The 22,973-nt window shown below is 32.7% G+C and overlaps 2 protein-coding genes across 6 annotated transcripts in view; one reads left to right on the forward strand and one right to left on the reverse strand.

The window, feature by feature from the left end:
* The window catches only part of LOC129221073 (SAGA-associated factor 29-like), an 11,671-nt gene extending 1,366 nt beyond the window's left edge, over positions 1–10,305 (reverse strand). The window contains exons 1-4 of one of the 5 annotated variants that reach the window (XM_054855523.1): positions 10,248–10,305; positions 6,458–6,551; positions 3,521–3,722; positions 1,263–1,405 (exon numbers count right to left, since the gene is read on the reverse strand). In XM_054855523.1, the coding sequence (XP_054711498.1) occupies positions 1,263–1,405; positions 3,521–3,722; positions 6,458–6,551; positions 10,248–10,249 (441 nt within the window). In that variant the 5' untranslated portion in view covers positions 10,250–10,305. Of the gene's footprint in view, positions 1–1,262; positions 1,406–3,520; positions 3,723–6,457; positions 6,552–9,285; positions 9,710–10,104 lie in introns of those variants that run through there. The other 4 variants (XM_054855531.1, XM_054855539.1, XM_054855547.1 and 1 more) reach the window with 4 other exon arrangements.
* A 246-nt stretch (positions 10,306–10,551) lies between these two features.
* Positions 10,552–22,626, forward strand: LOC129221120 (cyclin-dependent kinase 2-interacting protein-like). Its single transcript, XM_054855568.1, has 4 exons — positions 10,552–10,815; positions 11,771–11,882; positions 18,906–19,050; positions 22,435–22,626. Exons 1-4 carry the CDS (start codon positions 10,670–10,672, stop codon positions 22,575–22,577), a joined length of 546 nt encoding a protein of 181 aa, XP_054711543.1. The 5' UTR covers positions 10,552–10,669; the 3' UTR covers positions 22,578–22,626.
* Positions 22,627–22,973: the final 347 nt, after the last annotated feature.

Genomic DNA, 22,973 nt, shown 5'->3' on the forward strand with positions numbered 1-22,973 from the left:
CTATATGGAAAGTTATAAAAAAAAATACTTTACTTCCAGTAACCACTTAGCATAAGAATTTTAAGAAACTATTAAAATCACCCTTAAAAACATGTGTGTATTTATGACAGAACTAAAAAGTAATTGAAATTATTTTGAACTAAATTTTCAAACAGGATAATAATTGTTGCAAGAAAAACAAGTAATAGTGAAATAATAGAAGTAATGTAGTTATATAAGAATAACTAATTGACATATTTATGCAAAACAGATGAAACCTTTTGACATCCATTCATAGGGAGCTTTTCTCTAATCACGAATATAGGTTTTAATGAATGATTACAGCATTTTAACAATAAAAAAATAAAGATATTTACTTAAGTGCACAAGTTAACTCTATTTCAAATGATTTTAGTATGTATCGAAAAAATTTTAGGTTGCTTTTGTAACAAACAGCTTTTAAATGCAAGGGAAAAAAAGCAATTGGTTAATTTCAAAATATATAAAGGAATACAACTTGGTTTTAAAATAAAAGAATCATTTAAGCCTGAAAAAAAGAAAACCTTTCTAATCTGTGGTGACAGCAAATAGTATAGCGGCAAAAAACAAAGTTTTTTTTAAATTCAAAGTTCAATTTTAGCAATTACATTAAAAACGCAAAGAAGTAATAACTTTTAAGCTTTTATCAGTATTAATTCAAAAAACAAAGATTTCTTCTTGAAATTCTGATTGCAATACACTTATTACTTCGAGAAAATGGAATAAAGGCAAAGGATCTAAAGCATTAATGACAGTTTCCTCTTTGCCTGTAGGGTTGTTTATTTTACGTAATATTGAAAGCGTGAAAGCAAACTTCAACCTAGGTAAAAGAAACAACTTTACAGACACAAAAGCAATCTTAGGAAGTTCATCCTGTGGTTAATAAGTAAGATGCAATACTTTGACGTTGAGTAAAAAAGATGCACAAATATGCGACAGTGTATAATCGCACCTCCTTAATTTTAACTTTTTTTTGAACAGATAATTGGCGGGAAATGCGTAGAGAATTAGGGTACTTAATTTTGCAAAGAAAAAAAAATTCTTCATAAAATAAATTTTCCCTGATTTTTTGTTATTTTTACGAAATTCCCCGATTTTTCTCTGATCAATAAAGTTCCCTGATCTGTCGCCACCCTGTTTTCCCTGATCTGTCGCCACCCTGTTTTTGTTACGAACCATGTTCATAGTTTTGCGCATGTGTGTGTTTGTGTGGGGGGGGGGGTGCAGAGTGAGTTGAGGCTTACTTCTGCTATGTAGTCATCTGGTGCATGAATGGCTCCACACAGTGGAGGGGCTGTTTGGGGTTGACATCCAATCCACAATGGCAAGAGGAGACCTGCCTTTTGTACGGCCAATAGCAATTCATCTCTACTGGAACACCTCTGATCTAAAAATAAAAATTTGATCATTTATACTTTATTGAAACATTTATTGAAAGTAAGCACTATACACAATGGTGATCACAAGATGGGTCCCTGACACAGCTCGCCATTGAAATTTTTAAGGAGGGTTCCTTTAAGAGGAGTTTTGATCTCAATTTGTGGGGGGGGGGGGGCATGTGTAGCATCATCCCTCTGGGTGGCGCTCCCCAGTTACGCATATCCACTTCAAATTATTCAAACTTTTTACATTCCATTTTTCGTCTAATCACATCAAACTAGTACTTCAGTATGATGTATTTTGAATTTTGGTATGGCGAGAAATGTGTGGAGTAGCTGCAAGAATGGCATACAGACAGAAGATGATATCACCACATTGCCCAGAATCCATGCCCACAGTTGCAACCTGCTTCTTTCTTATAGAAAATCTCCCCAAATGCTGAGTGATAGAGCATGGGGAAAATTTGAACTACTTTATAATATATTTAACTTCCAAATTAATTTGAAAAAGATTTTTTTACATAAAATGATTCTTTAGTGCAGTATGAAACTTTTAGTACTATAAATACATTCAACTACATAGGTAGGAGAAACTCTGGCTTTTATATTTTATAGAAAAAATATTTGTGTGCGGCAACACAACATAGTTTTCATGGTCCCATGAATAATAATGTTGTACTATATTGATAAATGCATTAATTTTTTGGCTGAATCACAACATTATGTACAATATATTAAGTTACTGTTAGAATAAATATTTTCTAACCCACAGAATAATTCATAATCATATCACTAGAGATTTTTTTTTTAGTAAGCATACAGGGTGTCCTTAATAGATGTGTACAAGCTTAGAGGGGAGGTACAGAACATGATTACAAGCAAGAATCACTTAGGAACGTATGGCTGCAAACACATCCTGACACACTACATGCACACAAAGCCAAACATTGAAAGATGCAAAAGCGGGTAACTAATAGTAATATTTTATTACAAAAATAAGATTTTACACTACATTTTAAGTTTTTTAGAAAGGGCTTTTTGTAATGCATGCTACTGCAGCTGTAAAACATGAGTTGTAGTGACAAAACTAATTGTCTCAATAACGAGCCATTTTTAACATGCTTCCATTCGTCGATGCACAGCCTATCTCAAAATCTGTGTAAAATCGCCTCCCTGTAATAAATTTATGAGCTGTTTGATATCCGCCAGTGCCTGGGTTTGGATGCATGTAGCGCGTCAGCATTGCGTTTGCAACCATATGTTCCTGAATGATTCTTGCTTGTCACCGTACTCTGTACCTCCCCTCCAAGCTTGTACATGACATTCAGGGAGAACCTGTATATGTGATCTAGAAGTTCAATACCATTAGAAAAGATATGTATAATATACTCATATTTTCTGGCATGCTTAGCTGTAAGGCTGCACAGTCGGAGGAAAAAAGACCAATTCTGACTCTGGGAATTTTCAAGCCTTGGACCCCAACTCCAACTTCTTTACCCAAAATCAGTTCGACTCCGCAAGTACTGGCAGAGTTGTGGACTTTGAGGAAAAATGACTGACTCTGACTCTTGAAAGTTTCATCCTTCAACTCCGACTCCTTTACCCTAAAATCGTCTGACACCAACTATTCAACTCCGAATATACAGCCTTGTTTAGCAGCAGTAAAAAGCTCATGCATTAAGATTCAAAAAGGAGAGTGAGTATAATGCGGCTCTGGTAAGTTGAAGTATGACATTGAAAATATTTACCTCTTTTTGAGAAATTTAGTGAAAACAGGGCATGTTACTGGCGCAGATTTGAGTCAGAATAGTTTTGCAAAACTGCTATGAAAAAAACCTTCTCTATTACCCGAAAAAGAGGTAAACATCTTTAAGGTTGTTGCCCAACTTACCAGAGCTACGCTATACCTTTGGTTCAAATTAAACTTCTACTAACTGAAGCATCATTACTGTTCTAAAAATATGCAATATTTTGCATTCATAGAATTGATACAGCACAAAAGTACACAGAAAGGAAAAAAAAACACTGGTCAGATAATTAAATATCTGACAACCTTAGAGATATAATTGCCAAACATATAAATGAGAGGATATATATGAAGAAATTTTTTAGAAAATACTAACCACCATTTTTTTGAAAGACTCTTGCAAATTTCTCTTTCTGCTTTTCATACAGTAAATCTAAAATACCTTTCAAACATTCTTTCTCCTTTACTGAGCTGTTTATTGCTTCTTCATATAAATTACGAGTCTGACATTCTTCGATGTCCATTGATTTGGCATTATCAATCGCCCTTAAAGTTTTTGTTGATTTTTCTGCCAATTGCTGTAACATAAAAGAAATTATTTGAGTATAGCACATTGCGAGATCACAATGCATTTTGGATATTTTTAAAATTAGTAGTGTCCATCATATTAACCTTCCATATTTGGAGAGGGGGCTGCAGGCCCTTGTTCAGGATTTCGTCAAGAGGAGTTTTAATTGAGAGGAGTTTTAATATTTTTTCATCCTTACCGCATTTTCGGGAAAACACATCAATGTGTCAAATTATTTATTTCTGTTTAATGTCGCAACAAGGGGCAGAGCAAAGGGGCTCCAAAGATGTTTTTTGTTTTATAATTTTGCATCATACAAATTTAAATGAATGCATTTACAAAAAACAATTTCATACTAAAAATGTACATACTTTATCAAGTACGATGTTCAGTGTTTACCGCCCAGGATGGTTTCTCAATTTGCCTCCCTTCTGTTGTGAAACAGCTAACACATTAGACTGTCAAAAGTGTTTCAGTTAAAACTAGAAACTAAATTAAAAATAAAAACAAAGACGTAGTTAAATTCCATATTTGTGCAGAAGAAAAAAAAAGGGAGGAGGAGTCAGAGCCAACTCTTAGGAAAAGTTGCAAAATTTGTCAAAAATAATAATTTTAGGCAATTTGTAGTAATGTTAAGTGAAAGGCTGGGTAGGGACTTACTCCTGATCATTTTAAAAATTAATCCCTTTTGATGTTTCTTTGTTAACATTAGGGGATGCAGCAAAAGGAAATTTTCTGAAATTAAAATTTTAAACTGCAAGTTTTTTAGCTATTTTGGAAATATTAAGGAAAAAGAGAATGTTTTGATACTCAATTTGAAAACTTTGAGCTCTGAAATAAGCAAATTTAGGGAATTTTTGGAAACTCAACTGTAGGTCGATGTTAGAGGAGCGAGGGGGTACTGACGCTTTTTATTGAAATATTTTCGAAGTTGAAATAAATTTTAAGGGTATCTTTGGCAGTTTGGTGGAATGGGGAAAGTTCGGGTGCTTTCTTATTGAATTTTTCTTTACTGAATTCTCAAAAACGCATATGTAGGCTATCTTCGCATTAAAAATATTGTGAAGTCAAGTGGTACCCTTCTCAAGATGTTCTGTAATGGACGTCCGACTTTAGGCTTTGTTTGATCATGTTAGGAGGAAGAAGGGGCATAGGGAGGTTTACCACCAAAAATCATTCTTGAAGTTGAAGTCAATTTCAGACTATTATTGAGAAGAAAGTGTTAGAGGGCTCTCCCACAGGAAGTTCTATGAGCAAAGTTTTAAGTTTTCTATGGGGACGGAAAAAAAAAAAAAAAAAAGAGAGATTGAAGTTTCACGGCCTCTTCTCTCCAAAATTTTTCAGAACTGAAGTTTTGAAAAGGCAGTTTTAATTTTTGGAGAAGTTAGGTGAGAAGGGAGGGGGATGGGGATTAAGGGATCTCTCTTGGAAAATTCTCAAAATTGAAGTTCTAAAAGGGCATTTCAGACTGTCTTTGAACATTTTAGAAGACCAAGGAGAATCAGGCAACTGCCCCATCACTTCCAAAAGTTAAAGAGCATTATCCATCACTTTTCAGAGTTAAAAATTAACATTTGGTTGAAAAATAATCTTTTACAGATAGATTGGTTTATTTCACGAAAATAAAAACTAAAAGTTCCAAATAAATGGATTTTTCTTGTGTTATTTCTGAAGAATGGAATTTTAATTGGATTGGAAGGGGGGGGGGGTGAATCTAGGGTGGTCAACCATCCCAATTCTCTAGGGCAGATTCCATTTTTTAGAGGCCACCTAATCAATATTGTAAAATCGAATAACGTACATTAAATTTTACAAAAAGAAAAAAAAAATCAACTTTCGGGGTTCCTCTTCCTAACCCCGACTTTTTTCAACCTTACTTTTTTAATGCATCAGCCACCTATGCTGCTACTTACAAATGACATACAGTGGTGACTAGAAGATCTAAAGTCTATCTACAATGGAAATTCAAATGAATTAGGTTCCTGAAATGTCAAATACGACAATGACAAATAAAATAACAGCCCAGACATTATAAGTCATAGAATGAAGCTATAATTTATAAGTAGTAAATTGCTCACTAAAGCAAATGGAAAAAAAAAGCAGAAATTTGAAAAATAAAATTGGATACATCTATTTCAGCAGTATGAGGAGTCCTTTAATGTAGCAAAAGGAAATACAGTGAAACCTGTATAAGTTGACCACTTGGGGTGCACTAATTTAGTGGTCAACTTATAGAGGTTGAACTATAGGATATAGATCTAATTCTGTGCCTAAAAATAGCGGTCAACTTAGACAGGTGGGCAACTTACAAGGGTGGTCAACTTTACAGGTTTTACTGTATTAGAATTGATAAAGAACATTGTGGCTGCAAGGGTTATTTACCTTTAATAACTTAATATCTTAACATCTCAAAGGATAATGTTTATTTTAAACTCATTTTTGTCTAATTTAAAAAATAAAACAAAGAATTAAAAAAAAAGGGGAAATATTTGATATCTATCCATTTAAAAAAAAATGACATGCACCTTACAAGGTTACTTGCATATTAGTACAATCCTCATATTACACATCAACTATCTTACTGAGTTCAAAATATAGAATTATAAAAGGAACAATAATTCTTTAAAGTAGTTCAAAAATATACTTCAAAAATCATATTGAATTTTTAACATAAATATTCCACCTTGACTGCTGTACATTGACAAAAAAAAAAAAAAAAGATTAGTGATGAAAATAAATACTTACATGAAATTGGCCAATTAATTCCTTCAAACGTTTTGTAATTTCTTCATTTTCGTTATCCATTACATCATTTAAATGATTTTCTTCTTTCATTTTCCTGAAACATATAACACATAATATTATCAGGGCTCATAATCCTCCTATATCTGCTATATTTCCTATATTTTCACAATTGTCAGATCTTCTCCTATATTTTCTCACTAACTCCTATATTTTTTTTGTTGGATGTTAAATTGTTAAATGCTACCAAAAAACGCAAAAACATTTGATCCATTTTTTTTTCTTCTTTTTCTCCTGCACTGTGCACTCTTACATCTTTAATGTTGACATATGTTCTAAACTTCTGTTTGATTATTTTTATGAAACATGCAAAATATAGATGGCTTTACTTGCAACTTTTTACTTGTTTTCAATTAATTTTCTTTAAATGATTTTATTTTGTAATTTCAATATGATAACATGTTAAGTTTAAGTGTGCTGCTGTAAAGATTTTGAAATCTTTTAATTTTGTACATATAATCTTACATGTAGTTCAAATGACCGGTTGTAACTTAAACGATTTTTTTTGAAAATGCTGTGTTCAGATTTTGATACAATTCAACTTTGAGTACTTCAGATGTTTCAAAGCTTGTAGCTCTCTGAAAAATGTTACTATTTTGATGAAAAAGTCATTTTTATAGGATTTTGTCTGCTTTTTTCAAACATGAACTTATTTTGTGTGTAGATTTTCCAAGATTTTCAAAAATCGGTCTTCATCTCAAATTTTTTTTTTCTATTTAATCAGTTACGGTTACAAATTGAAGAGGATAATGGATGGTTCTATGCACCTCTAGGCCTCTTCTAACACTCCCTTTTGTTTGGCAGATTAGGTCAAATTTACCCTTTATACATGTGTGTACATATATATGTACGCACATTAACTGTGAGCTATGGATAATGCTGTTAGTGAGCGCCAGGTAATTGTATCAGCCACTTTAATGAATATATTCCTCAAAAACAAAACCCAGTTTTAACATTAAAAACTTGCAGAATATTCTAATCGAACATGCCGCTCAAATGAATCAAGCGTATGAGACTGACCATTTCTCTCTCCCCCCAAAACGTGATGCCTTAGTGCAGTCGTTTTTTCTTTACCTACCTTTAGTAAAATATTTTTTCTTCTGTAAATAGTGAAACGAAGGTTAGGCAGAGTGTTGCACACTTTTTGTAACGATTTTCTCAAGATATGTCCAACAAAACCAGTAAGACGAGAGAGACATGGAGTCGACGGGACTTTTCATTGTTACAGTGTTAGCATTAAAACTATAAGGTACCAATACCAAGGACTAAAGGTAGATTTGACATTGAAAAAAGAATGTCCAAATTAATTTTTACCTAGTTTTAGCAATCAAAAGAGGTGCATTTTTCGGACAAAATCTGAATTTTGTAATTGCTTTTTCATGCTGTTTTGTGATAAAATTATTTAAATAATCAGAGAATGGATATTAGTTTGCTGTATATTTCTAAAGATATCTAACTTCACCAAAAGTTTAATAAAGTTCTCTGAAATTGTATGTAGAATTTTTCACGTTAAAAAAAAAGAAAAACATGCACTCATAATTTTGCTTAATTGAATCAAAATTGTCTTAAACAAATTTGATTCATATAAGCGACCATGGGTACAAAGATTCATTTGCTCTCACATCTGAGACTCTTCACATTGCTATGACTTCATGCATTGTAGAATTGTATTGATATTGGCACTCTCTCTCTGTGTGTGTGTGTGTGTGTTTTTTTTTTTTTTTTTTGGTACAGTGCTCCAAACATACTAGATGCTATACTTTTTTGAAATTGCCATATATTTTCCTACTAAACTCCTATCTTTTTCCCTTAAACTCCTATATATTTTGCTATCAAACTTCTATATTTTTTCCTTTTAAACTCCTATATATTTTGCTATTAAACTCTTTCCTATATATTTTGCTATCCAACTCCTATATATTTTGTTATCAAACTCCTATATTTTTCCTTTTAAACTCCTATATATTTTCTTCCACTTGCTATGAGCCCTGTATTATATTCTGGATTTTTATGTGTTTCTAAATACATTGAAATCGTGAAAATTCTATGATAATACGTATTTTGTATGTATTATCATAAACTTATGATAATTCATATTCCCCGGTTTATTGAGATTCATACTTCACTTCCTCATCACAATTTGCCTTTCTTTTTCTTTTACAGGCATTGATACATTTTTTATAACAACTGAGAGTACTTCATTAGCACATCATTTCGTAAAAAATATTTCAAAATAGAATCTGCCGTAGGGCTATTTCACAGTATTTTGTCCAACATGTTCAGTCAACAACATGACACTTTTATTGCCATAACTATTCAATTTACTGTTTTATTAGCACATTGCTTTATTTTGAGTTTGTGTGCCGGTAAAACTGGCTCAAAATAAAATTTTGTGTTAATCAAACAGTACATTAAATAGCTATAGCAAAAGAAGTGCCAAGTTGCAGACTGCATTTGGACAAAATGCTGTGAAATGGCCCCTTACCAGAAATGAAGAGATTCTAATGCTAACATTTCTTAAAATTAGTCGATATCTTTTAAATAAAAATATGCATATTTATTCTAACAAACAAATGGAACATCCTCTTTTGATGCAACGCTCGTCAAATACGTTTTTTGCTTACTTGATATACAGTTATTTTGTTCAAATAAAGATTCATATAAAATTTGGAATCAATTAAAAAATCTCACTTATACAAAAAGTAAAGTAAGGATGGTACATTTCTATGTCGCTATTCAAAGAAAACTGATATCACTTAAAGAAGGCTAACCTGGTTTTGTTTACTAACTCCAATAAGTTCATTATTACTAGTTAACTCGGAATAGAAATAATTTTATACATTTATTCTAAGATATCAATTTTTGAATTAATTTTTAACACAAGCACACACAAAGAAAGGTTAAAAGTTGACCCTCATTTATCGCAGTTAAAACTATCCCTTCGGATTCCTGGTCCATTCTAGAATTACTAAAATTTGGCACATTAGATTGTTGATATCGTTCTAAATATTTAAGGCATTGAGCTGGAAATATTAGATATCAATAGGTTTACAAGATTCAAACAGAGCCCAAGCAGTATCTGTACATCAATCAGTGTTTTTTTAACATTAAGTAAGAAGGTCAATTCAAATATTTCTTTAACGAATTTTTGCAATTTGAAGTTAATACTGACAACAGAAGTTTAATAATGGTATCTTTGCATCCGAAATAACCAAGTAAATTGTCAGGTTAAATTACAAACACCAACAGCTGAGTTTCTATTGTGCTAACTTGAAGAACCTTGCAAGTTTGATTTCCTCACTTGTACAAGGTACCCTGGACATTGTGCTTTTATCCAAACATAAAATTATGGAAATCTGTGAAATATTTTTCGAAATTTCAATGAAGACGCTGTAAAGAGGTTTAAAATTTATGGCACTAAAAAAATCAGTTTTGATGAAAGAGAAGGACAGAATTGTACACATACTAAAATCAAAATATGAAAACGATAAAATAAAACGGGAATGCATTTATGAATGTACAAATTTAATTCAATCATGGTAAAGTCATAAAAAGCATAGAAATATTTTATAAGCAAGAACGAATTTTACTCCGAAAAATTTTAGAATGGGGCGTTTCACACAAGGGAGATTTAATTCAATCACAATTTATTGAAAACCAAACTTTTTTTTAGCATTAATGTTCGTGAATAAAAGTAGAATGTTGCTAATATATATGTATATGGGAAACTTGCATCCGGGCTTGAGAGGTTGAAAAATAAGTGTATGCCTGTCAAACGAAGATCGGAGCGAATGTAAACAAAACAGCATGTCGATGAAGATGAAATTACTATGCACATCGAAGTTGAAATATCAAAAAAATGAACGGTGTAAAATACTAAAGAATTAAGTAAAAAATATTGACTTCTACAATAAATGCATTACATTCTTTTGTGTTTTTATTTGAGAAGTTTTAAATGAAATATGTCCTAAAAGTTTCACATTTCTGCTAATTTCCAACCGCGCCACGCTACGAGCCTCAATGGAAACCATGGAAACCGTGATGAAAACGTAATAGACGTAAACAATGTGGTACGGTCAACATCAGAACCTCTAAGTTGATTTCCTTCAATTTATCTTAACTTTGGTAAATTTTAGCACATCAATTATTAATCATATGGCTTCGAAAAAGTTAACGGGAAACAAACGTATTGTTTCCGACTCTTGTATAGAGGTGTACAATCTTGTACAGAAATGGAGAAGTTACATCACGAATCTTCATGCAACGATTCTGGAAATTTGTCAGATCAAACATAAAGAAATGTAAGCATATTACTAGGCAAATAAATTTGATCAATGTTTTCAAGTGCTTCACTATTCGAAATGCTAGATTAAGCAGAGGCGTAGCGTCAGGGGGGAAGGGGGTACACGTGCCCCCTCCCCCCCAACTTGCTGGACATTTAACCTTTGTCCCCAGAACTATAAAGAAATCGGCACAAAAGTCAAGCAGAATGTCTATTTTTTCTAATTTGTATGGCCTTAAAAATGCATTTAGACCATCTTTGCTAATGTTAGGATGGAAAAGCAGTCTGCGGGCGTTTCCCTGGCCATTTTTCTAGATTGAAATTTGAAGCACACAATTGTTATATTTTTTCTCTAATTACATTAAGGAGTAGGGGCTGTGGGGGTTCTCTTCCGAAAAATTTTCAAAATTGTAGTTTTAAAAACTGTTTTAGACGATCTCAAATGATGTTTAGGGGAGAAAAGATCAGGGGGTAGATTTCTCATTTTTCGAAAATAAGAAATCTAAAATATGCAATTGTGGCCCGTGTTTGATATCATCATGAGGACCGACGATTTTTCGAAATTGGAAATCCATAAATAATTTTATTCGACTTTCAATAATGCTAAGGGAAGTTTTCAGAAGCTTTATCCCTGTAATTAATCAAAATTCAAGCCCTTAAACAAAATTTAAGGCTATTTTAAATAATGTTGGCGGTACAGAGGAGGGGCGGGACGCTCCCCCATAAAATTTTTGAAGCTAGTTGTTAAAGCGCAGTTATTGACCACCTTTGGTAATGTTACGTGAAGCATTTGCACTCAAAGAAAGAATTTTCTAATTTCAATTCAACCACGAGAAGCTATAGACTTAACCAATGCATAGTAAAGCAGCAAAATAAATCAAAATTAAACTTCTACCTTTTAAAAATGTTAATAACTTATTGCAAACATGAGAAATCATTTTTAATAATCATATAATTTGTCTTTTTCTTTACAGATCTGACAATGAATTAAAAAAACAAGGGCTTTTAGAGTTTTCTGAATCAAGTTCTATCTTTTGTGAGCTGGAAAAACTAAGTACAACACTTCATTCAAAACTGGAAAATTTGGTATTTTCAAAGAAAATTTATTCCTTTTCAAAGATTTTGTTTGCATATTTTATTCTAGATATACAGGGTGAGTTCGATCGAATCTGCCACACGAAAGGGTATGATAGAAGAGCCCAAACGGAGCATAGAACCACCCGTTATCGTGTCCAATCCTTAAGCGTAACCGAGTTATGGTAGATATAAGGAAAATTATTAAAAAAACAAAATTCTGGGAAAACAACCGATTTCTGGGATTCCTGTAGGTCCTACACACAAAAGAAGTACAGTAGAAGACTGTTATAATGCACACCTTGGGACCAGAGCTTTTGCATTATACAGGTTTTTGTGTTATATAGATCATTTCACAAATTTTGAAACTAATATTCAGAATATATCTATGTATTAAAACTTCAGAATGAGTTTTATCTGCAATGAGTATTAAAGCTCCAATATTACAATTAGTTGTTCACAATTAAATATGTTTCACAATCAAAAGAAAGTGCATTATCCTGCACTTCTGCTACCTTCATGGTTTGCATAACAGCTGCATATTCAAGAGCCATCTGGTATTTTCTATTTACTGTAAGTACTAATTTTTCTTTAAAAGCTTTGAATTAAGATGGATAGATGAGAAACTATTTCAAAATGTGATTTGCCTTACAATTTTAATGCTTGCAAAGCAAACAGAGGGATTTTTTAAACTTCAAAACATATTGCTTACTTCTGAAAAGTTGTGCGTTTAATAGAGAATTGCGTTAAATAGGTTGGCGTTATAACGGTCTTCTACTGTACATATTTAGAAAGAGCAGACTAAATCCTACGAAATGACACTTTTCCCATAACGATAGTTGCATTATACAGCAAGCTACAAGCTTTGAAACATTGGACACACTCAGAATTGAAATGGTGCCAAAGTTTTCAATCGACATTTTCATAAACAACCGTTTGAGCTATAATCGGTCAAATCTACCAAAAACTGACCCATTTCATTAGCTTTTAGATGATACAACAACAAATCATATTCGGCTTTAAGTTCAGCAGAAATTTCGGCTTGTGTTTGAAACAGTGTAAAAATCTGCATCCATTGAAAAGGAAAACCAGCAAAGTCGCACTTTTCTGTTTTAAATTTTCTGTTTCACGTAAGCATGTTGCTTTCTTTGTTTAAGAATATGGTATTTTTATATTGAAATAATAATTTTAACATTTTATTAAGTGAAGAAACACAAGAGATAACAATAAGTAAAAATAAAAGAAGCTTTTCACAGAAGAAAATCAATCCTAAAAATGTTACACTAATATCAATGTGTACATTTAATCAATCTTCAAAACTTACCATAGATGCTGAAATTGGTCGCTGCCACACTTGATACATAACCTCACCTTTCGCGAACGGAAACAACCGTTGCTCTAAGTGAAATTTCATTTCTTAGTTTTACAACTGCTCTCATCAAGTTGGTTGTGCAATTCCTGCAAACAGGCTGCTTCTGTTTTGTATACTTCTTGTTTTAAGAATCCCCAAAGAAGTCCATTGTTGTCAGGTCTGGTGATGTAAGGAATAGGACCTGTACGACCAATCCATTGGGGATACTGTTCAGTCAGAAAACTCCGAACGGCATTTGAAAATGAGCATGGTTACCATCGTGTTGAAAAATGATTTCTGCTTTCTCCAAAGCAGAAATAACATCAAGTAAGCCAGGCAAATGATGTTCCATGAACTCTAAGTATGTTCTTCCTGCCTTAAAAAAATCTTAAAACACACATACGGATCCATCAAATGATCGCCGATTGCGCCCAGCCAAACATTTAAACTAAATCGAGTTTGGAACTTCGGGTTAAAAATGGATTTTGTTCACCAGCTTGATGCCAGTTATGCAAATTTATCATGCCCCCTCGAGTGACTAACGAGTCATGTGTCGACAGTATTTTTCTCAAGAAACGTCTCGGGCTAGTAGCTATCTACAAAATGTTACCTAGAGCGGAAATCATTTTCCAACACGATGGATTCCTGTACAATGTACATTCTTCAAATGCCATTCAGGATTTTCTGACTGAACAGTATCCCCAATGGGTTGGTCTTACAGGCACCATCCCTTGGCCACCTAGACCACCAGACCTGACTCCAGTGAACTTCTTTGTTTGGGGATTCTTAAAACAAGCAGTTTACAAAACATAAGTTGCCAGTTTCCTGGAAGTGAGCAACCGGCTTGATGAAGCAGTAATGAAACTAAAAAATGAAATTTCAATAAGAGCAACGATTGTTTCCATTCGTAAAAGGGCAAGAGCGTGTATCAGGTGTGGCAGCGACCAATTTCAGCAGCTATTGTAAATTTTGAAGATTGACTAAATCTACTCATAGTGTGATATTAGTGCATCTTTTTTTATTGTTGATTTTTCCTTTGTGAAAAAGTACGTGATAGTAATGCTTCTTTTATTTCTACTTATTGCTATCTCTTGTGTTTTTCCACTTAATAAAATGTTGAAACTATTATTTTGATATAAAAATATCATTTTCTTAAACAAAGAAAGCAATATGCTTATGTGAAATGGAAAATTTAAAACAGAAAAGTGTGACTCTCCACTGGTTTTCCTTTTTCAACGAAGTCCTTTTTATCTGAGTGTGTCCAATATTTCAAGGCTTGTAGCTTACTGTAAAATGCGACTATCTTGATGGGAAAAGTGTCATTTCATAGGATTTAGTCTGCTCTTTCTAAATATGTACCTATTTTGTGTGTAAGACCTACAAGAATCTCAGAAATTGGTCGTTTTCTCAGAATTTTGTCTTTTTACTCATTTTCCTTATATCTACCATAACTCGGTTATGGTTAAGGAATGGACAAGATAATGGGTGGTTCTATGCTCCCCTTGGGTTCTACTATCACCCCTCTTGTATGGCTGATTCGATCGAACTTACCATGTATTTCTATCATCACCCATGAACACGGGTGTATCCAGAGGGATACAAGGGAGGGCAGCTGCTTCCCTTCCAAACTGGATCATGCACATCAATTTTGGGACCAGTCACAAATGACTTTTACGGGCCCCCTCCATATTATTTACCCCTTCATCCCTACATATATTTCACCCCTTATTTTAAATGCAAGCCCCTGCTTACGAAATAAAAATATTTATGACAAAATTTTCTTTTTATTCCGGTAAGAAAAAAGATTAATTGGTAGTTGCATCAATTTCTAAATTTATTGATGAGATTGGCCCTACTAACTATGTGACTGAGTTTAGATGCTCATTGAGAAAATAAAGCTATTAGTGTGAAAAATAAGAAAAAAACTACCTCAAATTGCTCAAATTCCAGATTACTGCAACATGCAATAATCTGCACTTTGTGCTATTTGATGTTGTTATTTCTTATTTTACTTCTTATGCACAAATGATAAAGTGCTACAGATAAAGTAAACTTATCTGCCAGTTTTCCACTTCAATGAGATGACATCTGCCCCCAGCTCGATTATTCACTATTCCTGACTGAGGAGCTCTAATAAGAACGAAACTGCAGTCTCAGAATGTGATAACCAGGCTGTCTGGTATATTGCATGTAGAACATTTTGTTAAGTTTATATTTGTGGAAAACCTAACCTGGCATTGTAATGCTGTGATTAGGATTTGTGTAACCTTCAAAATGCTGCCAGGTTAGGTTTGCCCCAACTATAATTTGTTACATATTTAATTGTGCATTAAAGTTAAATTTTGGGCTAAGACAAATAAATTTTTGCCGGCAGTCTTCATTGATAATTTTAATGATTGAATGCTGTAATTTTTTAATAAGAAATAACTATCATCATTACTTTCACTATGTCTTTAGTCTGCATTAGTTTAAATTTGAGTTATAAAATCCTCAGCAGTATATTTCTCAAGTGATAACATTGGCATCAACAAATATATTATACTAGCAAAAATACCCGGCGTTGCCTGGGTCAGTAATAATTATGAGAAACAGTTGTTACCTGCATTTGTTTTCTGTTTTAAGTAGAAGAATTTAAAACACACATTTTTGACGTTATTAAAAATCTAGCTTCTTCCTTGCTGATAAAACTAAAATAGCAGTAAGTAAAAAGAGCAAAATAGTATTCATTTAGAAACGAAAACACGAAATTTAAGCATATATACAAATTTGAAGAATTTCCGAAATATGAAATTAAACTTCACATGTTTAAAAAGATTTATCACTTAATAGTTTTTTTTTTACATGGAGTCTTATGTCTATTGAAGTACGAACTGTTTAAAAAAATGTAGCCGCGCGCCCATGATCCCCTTAAACTTGCTTTAGCTAATTTGGAAAATTTCAATTATTGTGGGTTCTTGGTGCGATTTAAAATGTTACCGAATTTGCGGGAATCCTTTTGGGATACCTTGGATAATGCTCCCCCTCCTTACTTTGTAAAACGGTATGTTACTAATTTTTGTTAAAGAGATATTGTCGCCAGATGCTAAGATACTTTTGGTCACCATAAAATGGCGCTAAACAATTTCATCCGAAATGTCTCCAAAATAAGTAGTAAAATTTGACGATAGTTTGAATTTGTGCACAAAGTCACAGTAATGGAAGTTTTTGTGCTGTTTATGGATTTGCCTAATTTAGTTGCTGGATTAATTTACAGTAAAATAAGTTTTTAAAGATTCTTTGATTGGTGATATTTTGTTTACATGGTGAAAGCTAACAAACATTATTACGTAGTCTTTGGCTTCAAAAACCGCGACAGTTGAAAAAACTGCCAAATGCATCCGCTACTGAAATCTTTCTGCATAAATTTTGGCGAGGTTTCTGCTGTTAGATTGGATAATGAATGAAGTGTCCAATCATCACGAAAAAAAAAAAAAACACTAAAGTTCCGTTTAAATGGAAAATAATCAGTCAAATCTAGTTGTTAATAGCCAATCTTGGGGAAAAAACGTTACTTTAAGATTTGACTTGAGAAAAGCCTCAAACAGTCAGACGAAGCACAAAAATATTCAACAATTCTAGCTATGAACTGGGAGTTGAGATGACACACTAAATAATGACTTGGGTTGATGAAAGCCTTCGAACAGGGAACAAAAAAGCTCATAACTCGTTTTTCATACAACTTAGAAACTTCGAACAGATGCCATCTTCAGCAGAAAAATTGGCGCTTTCGATGGACATATAATGTTAATATGTGCACGTTTTTTTCCACCCCCATCTTGGGGCATTTATGCGAAAATTGGGGCTAAAATTGGAATAAAAAGGGAACTATCAATCGGATTTTTTTTGAACTGGTTCATAAACCTTCCCAGTACCAAACTGAACAAACAGTGAAAGTTTCAGCCAAATCTGCCAGGTAGTTTCTGAGATCTTAGGGAACAAATTTACCAAACTCCATTTTTATATATATAGATAATCTTCAAATGCTTCTCTACTGCCCAAACTGAAAAAAGGTCTGTTATCTCTTGTACTCAGGATTTATGACTCACTAGCGGTACCCGCACGGCTTTGCCCGTAGTAGAAAATTAAGAGGTCATTTGGTTAGCTTGTATATTTACAAAAGATGTATGATGAATTTCTCGCCAATTTGCCATGTTCATTTGCTCGCCCATGTTCCGCGTTAGGATAATTTTCTTGTCCACTACGTTATAGTAATTTGTGCTCGTCCACATTATAATAATTTGCTCAGTAAAATTTTCTAAAAATTTGAATAAAAAAAAAAACAAAATCAAATTTTCGAAAAATCTCCTCGAGGTGCACACTTCCATGCTTTTAACTCATTGTTGTGCTAAATTTCATGAAAATCGGCCGAACGGTCTAGGCACGTCACAGACATTCAGACTTACAGCTTTATTATTAGAAAAGATTACTAAATTTCAATTGACTCAAATATTACTCGCTTTAAGCTGGCTTTGCTAATTAAAAGCAAGTTATGCTCTCATAGACTTACCATTATACCAACCAAACCTTTTTGATTTCTTTGCTAAATCTGGGTGCTTTTTAAACCAGGACTTGTTGCTAAGTGAGTTTTCAACTGTACTCAGCATTCCTAATAATTATTTTTTACTGTTAGTTTCAGGGATAAACAAATAGTGGTCATTCCACAGAAAATCACATTTTGTCTGCAGGTAATAGCTCTATATTTAATTTCAAAAGTAATATTTAAAAAATGTAATATGCAAAGTATTTTTGCTTAACAAGTCACGCATACACATATGTAATCTTAGAAAACAAAATTTTATTACATGTTTTAAAAGTCAATATGGAGCTGTGACATACAGGATAAAATGTAAGCTTTTCCCTGGAACACTTTATGAATTAAACTGAAAATAATTGTAAAACGTTTTAATACTTTTGCAAATTTTATGGAAATTTTGGTTCTTTTACGCTATTTAAGCCTTATTTTCATTTTTTTCTTCCTTGATCTAAATCAATATCAATGTTTTTCATTTTCTAGATGAACTAATTAAAATTCCATTCATATCATAAAATTTAATGGAAATAATTCTGTCAGATATAATCTTTTTCTACTTCACTCACTTTAACGTTTTTCATTTTTAAAGAAATTGAAAAAACTAACGATTGATAGCTCTATAAACTGCAGTTGAAATTTTTTAGTGTTGCATGAGTGAGAGATAAAAAAAACAAAAAGAGACGATGGATAATGAATTTGATTATCACTCTGTACCAATTTCTCTAGTTGAGATCTATGAAAATCATCATACAGATAGAGAAAGATCCATAAGAGAGAAAGTGAGAGAGAGGTGGAGCATAAAAACAAGAGATCACTCTATAAATCCTTTTCTTTTCCTTTAAAAAAATTTTTGTATGAAGCGGTAATGTGCTCATACTTATCAGGACCCAATTTTTTTTTTTTTTGCCATTTCAACTGTACAACTCTTTCTTTCTGCTAGAGCCGTATTATCTGTGCTATCTGTTTCCGGAAAATATTACTTCATTTGCTCAGAAATATTGCTTGAATGAAAGATAATTCAATTTTTATTGTTGCATTTTAAAATTTCTGTAACGTTTTGCTCTTTGTAATAATTATTATAATGATTGATAGCATTCCTATTTTTTATTAACAGGCTTTTGTTTTGAAAAAGATGGAAAAAAATTTGCAGCATATAAATGCTGTGGTTGAACTTTCACTGCTTGAGCAGTCAAAAGATGACAGTATTCCCTCCAATACCGATCCTGTTTTATTTAAAACTTGGGCTTTATCTGGGTTCTGTAAGTATTAAATGCAATTCTTCCTCACAATATTATTATTAAGCTTCATTTACTTGTGTAAATTTTTCATTTGACATTAAAAAAATACTCACTAAATTGTGTTGTCTCTGTAAATTAATTTTCCAAACTAGCAAAAGCTTTATAACTTTTCTTATGTTTAACATTCATTGACTACAACCACAATTCCTATTTGATGGAATATTATAGGTATTTTCTAGGTCTTGCATACATGAATTTAAAAAACTTATTTCTAGGTGTATAGGTTATTTTGTGACAACTTTTGTTTTGAATCATTAAGTATTGATGCCTTGTAAGCAGAACAAATACAAAATTTAGATCTCTAGTAAATTGTCAAAAAATTAACAAATCAAAAATTTGTGTGTACAGTAGACTCTCATTTTATGCAAGTTTGCTTTATGCATATTTGCTCATACTGTGAAACCTGTGCTCTTTATGCATTTGGACAAAATAAGTAAAACAATATTAATAGTTTAAAATGGCAATGACAAATGACTTGAACTCACATAAATAAGAAACTCTCCTTTCTCCCAAAATACATAACTGTTTTTTGCCACTTTCAGATATTACTTTTGGACTGGGTAGGAATGTTGAAATTCCAGACTCATCAAAATTTAGAAGTCTGCTTGAGATAAACTTGTATCATGCCATAATTATCTAAGCAATTGTTTAAAAATACATAAATATTTTTTTGTATTCAAGGCCCTGGCTAAACTTTTGTTATTTGTTCTTGAAAGAAAAAAGTTTAGACATGGCTTTATACAGCTATTTGTTTTCCATCGTCAATTGATATTAACAAATTCTATTATTTTTTCATGCCATTAGGAAACTTTATAAAAGCTTCTGTGTAAATACAAGCATTCTAGCTTGAACATAGGATAGGCAAAATATTTCCAAACTGGGTGCCGAGACACCCTGGGATGCCCTAGGTGGAGGGGAGGGGTGCCCCTGAGGTGTCCATGGTATCAATATAAGTGTATGTAACAAAGATAGAGTAGCAAAATGAGCAAATTCTAATTCTTCAAAGGGTGTTGCGAATCGAAAAGTTTGGGAACCCCTGATGTAATATTTCTTCTAACAATGATCAAAGACAAAGTTGCATTAGTTTTGAACCCTGAATAATTATAAGTACTATTTAGGAAATCCAAAGAATTCCAGGTATCTTGGAAACTGCTCCCCCCCCCCCCCCCCAATTAGTTTCCCAGGGTCACAGGAGTCTGTATGCAGTATGCACTTCGAGACCAGTACGGTTTGAAATCCTGCTTTCAAAGGTGCAAAAGAGATGAAAACTCATTCACAAAACCAATGTTTAGTAACCAATATTGAAGCCAATACTTACGTACCACGATTTTCTTTTGAAAATTGTTGCGTTGTGAATATAGGAATTTGTGTTATCTCTAAAATTTTACTTGTGAAAAAACTTGCGCTGCAGCTATTTCATGTATGTTGACTCACAGTGTAACACACGTCCACTGTGTATAGCCCAAGCCTGTTCTGTGCTAACACTTCAGTAGACCACAAAGTACTAAATTAATATAACTAGAAAAGCAAAGAAATTACTTTTCTACATTACAGATACAAAACGAAAGTTTATTCCCAATTTACTACTAGATAAATTCTGACAGAATTTTAAGAAGACTTTCCTAAAAATAAACAATACAGAGTTAAAAGCATTTTGAATTTCGATTGGCTCTTTTTCTTCTTTTGATGAAAGAAGGCTGTACAAAAAAATCAGTATTTATGTCTTCTTAAGTACTGTGAGTAACATTATACATATTCAGTGCCGTGCTTAGGGGGGTAGCAAACTGGTGCGGCCGCACAGGGCCGCTAAAATAGTTTGAAGTTTAGGGGCCGCTTAAAATGTTACAAGAGAATAAAATATTTCTGTGTGAAATAATTCCACTTAGTGTACGGGATTGTATTCTGAAAAGATAGAAAACTTGTCTCTCTTTTTTATATTTATTTCCACATTTTTACTTTTTTAACAAAAATATCCCACTATTAATTTTTAGTGAAAAATTGTAAATTATCATGCGATAAATTCTTTTAGTGTTATGGATTTTTGTTGATCAGTTTGCAATGTTCGATATTTTTCATTGTCGTGTCATTTAACTATAGCTTATATTAGCAATAAAAAAATACAATTGTTTTTATTTTAACGTATTTTCTTCGAGTGCCATTTGCTTCTATAATTGCTAGTAGCTTTTTCTCTTAGCTGTCATTGATTTGTCGACCCAAAAACAATTTTTACTATGTATAATCGTAATTTGCAAAGGAGTATGTTTATGTTTTGCCTATTCCCCCCCCCCCCCCCCCCCAAGATTTTTTGTATTTCCCAATTACCACTTATAGGGCTTCAAAATGAAGAGTTTTTATACCTATTTTTACAAAAATTTCTCCAAAGGATTCTACCCCCCCCCCCCCCCCGGACCCCTGAAGATTGGAGATATTCTACACCCCGTTTAAAAGGGGGAAGCTCTGCATCACTCTCTTGATACTATTTCCTCTCTTACATTCAATTCAAGAAAGACAGCAGGCAGCAGATTAATAAAACGACACAGAAAAGTCAGGCATGACCTTATGTATCACTCAAGAAAAGACAACAACATGGGGGTGGGGGGCTTTAAAAGATGGCCTTTTTTTGCTACCGACAGAAAAGTTGTCCAAACTACAAAAGAGACCAACAACCTGAAATAGCTTTGAGCAACGATAAGGCTAAATCCCACACTAGTTCCTCAACCTCCCCCCCCCCCCCCAGCAACTCAGTCCTAATTCCACCTGTGAAGCTAACAGTTAATCTTCAGTACATTGCGCTTTTTTTTTGAAATGTATATCGTTATTTATTTTTCTCTGAATTTTTCTTTTTTCAAAATAACTACTCGTTTTTGTTAAATTTTGTTGTGTTTCTTTCTTTTCTTTTTTTTTAAATTCACATAATATAGCAATTTTATAATTAAATGTCAAAATAATTGTAGATTTTTACGTGCTGGGGTTGGTGCGGGTTGTGGTGTGTGATAATGAAATGAGTTATGTTTTAGGAGAGAATAAATAATTAACAAAAATGATTGTCTATCGACTATTAAAACAAATTTCGCACAGGGCCGCTAAAACTCTAAGCATGGCACAGAAAGAAAAGAATAATTTTCATCTATCTTGTTTTTGAGGTATTATTACTCAAATAAAAGAAGAATTAGTTCTGTTTGACTATATATCCGTATGCATCAGCTGAAATGGATTTAGCTGAAGGATAAAAACTTGGTATGTTTCATTTTAGAATGAAACTACCTAAATAAATCAAAATAATTTCCAGCTTTTCTTAAATCAGTTTTCCAACTAAGTATTGTATAAACTATCATTTCATTTCAGGTGATGTTATAGAAAGCATATACCTGATGCACAGAAAAGAATATGAAGCAAAAAGTAGCATTGCAAAAGAAATTTGTATTTTAAGAAAAAAGTCTGCTCTGAGACATTCTTTGAAGCTTGTTGGAAATATGAGCCAAATATAGATAAAGATGAGCTAGACATGTTACTTGATGGAATAATTTTCGAATTGGAAATGAGCCCAGAATTAAAGCATTTATAATTGTACTCTTTTTCTTGACTGTAAGTAATAGGAATTTTTTTTGTCAAAATGTGATTGGATCTGGATTAATTCAATTTCTATTATGCAGTCGATTCTCGAGTAATTTGACGTCCTAAGGCACCGCCTAAAACCTTTGAGTTATGGAAAAGCCCCCACAGCATTCTCAAGAGTTTGGGACCCAATGAAAATTTTAAGATATAGAAATATTTGAGTTATAAGCCTTAAAGCTATCAAGAGTTGACTGCAGAGAAAAAGTAATTTATAGTGAATCAAGGTTTAAAGAAAAAGTGTTTTTGATTACAAATTTGTATGCACAAGC

This window comes from Uloborus diversus, chromosome 1 (genome assembly GCF_026930045.1).
Source record: "Uloborus diversus isolate 005 chromosome 1, Udiv.v.3.1, whole genome shotgun sequence".
Lineage (NCBI taxonomy): Eukaryota > Metazoa > Arthropoda > Arachnida > Araneae > Uloboridae > Uloborus > Uloborus diversus.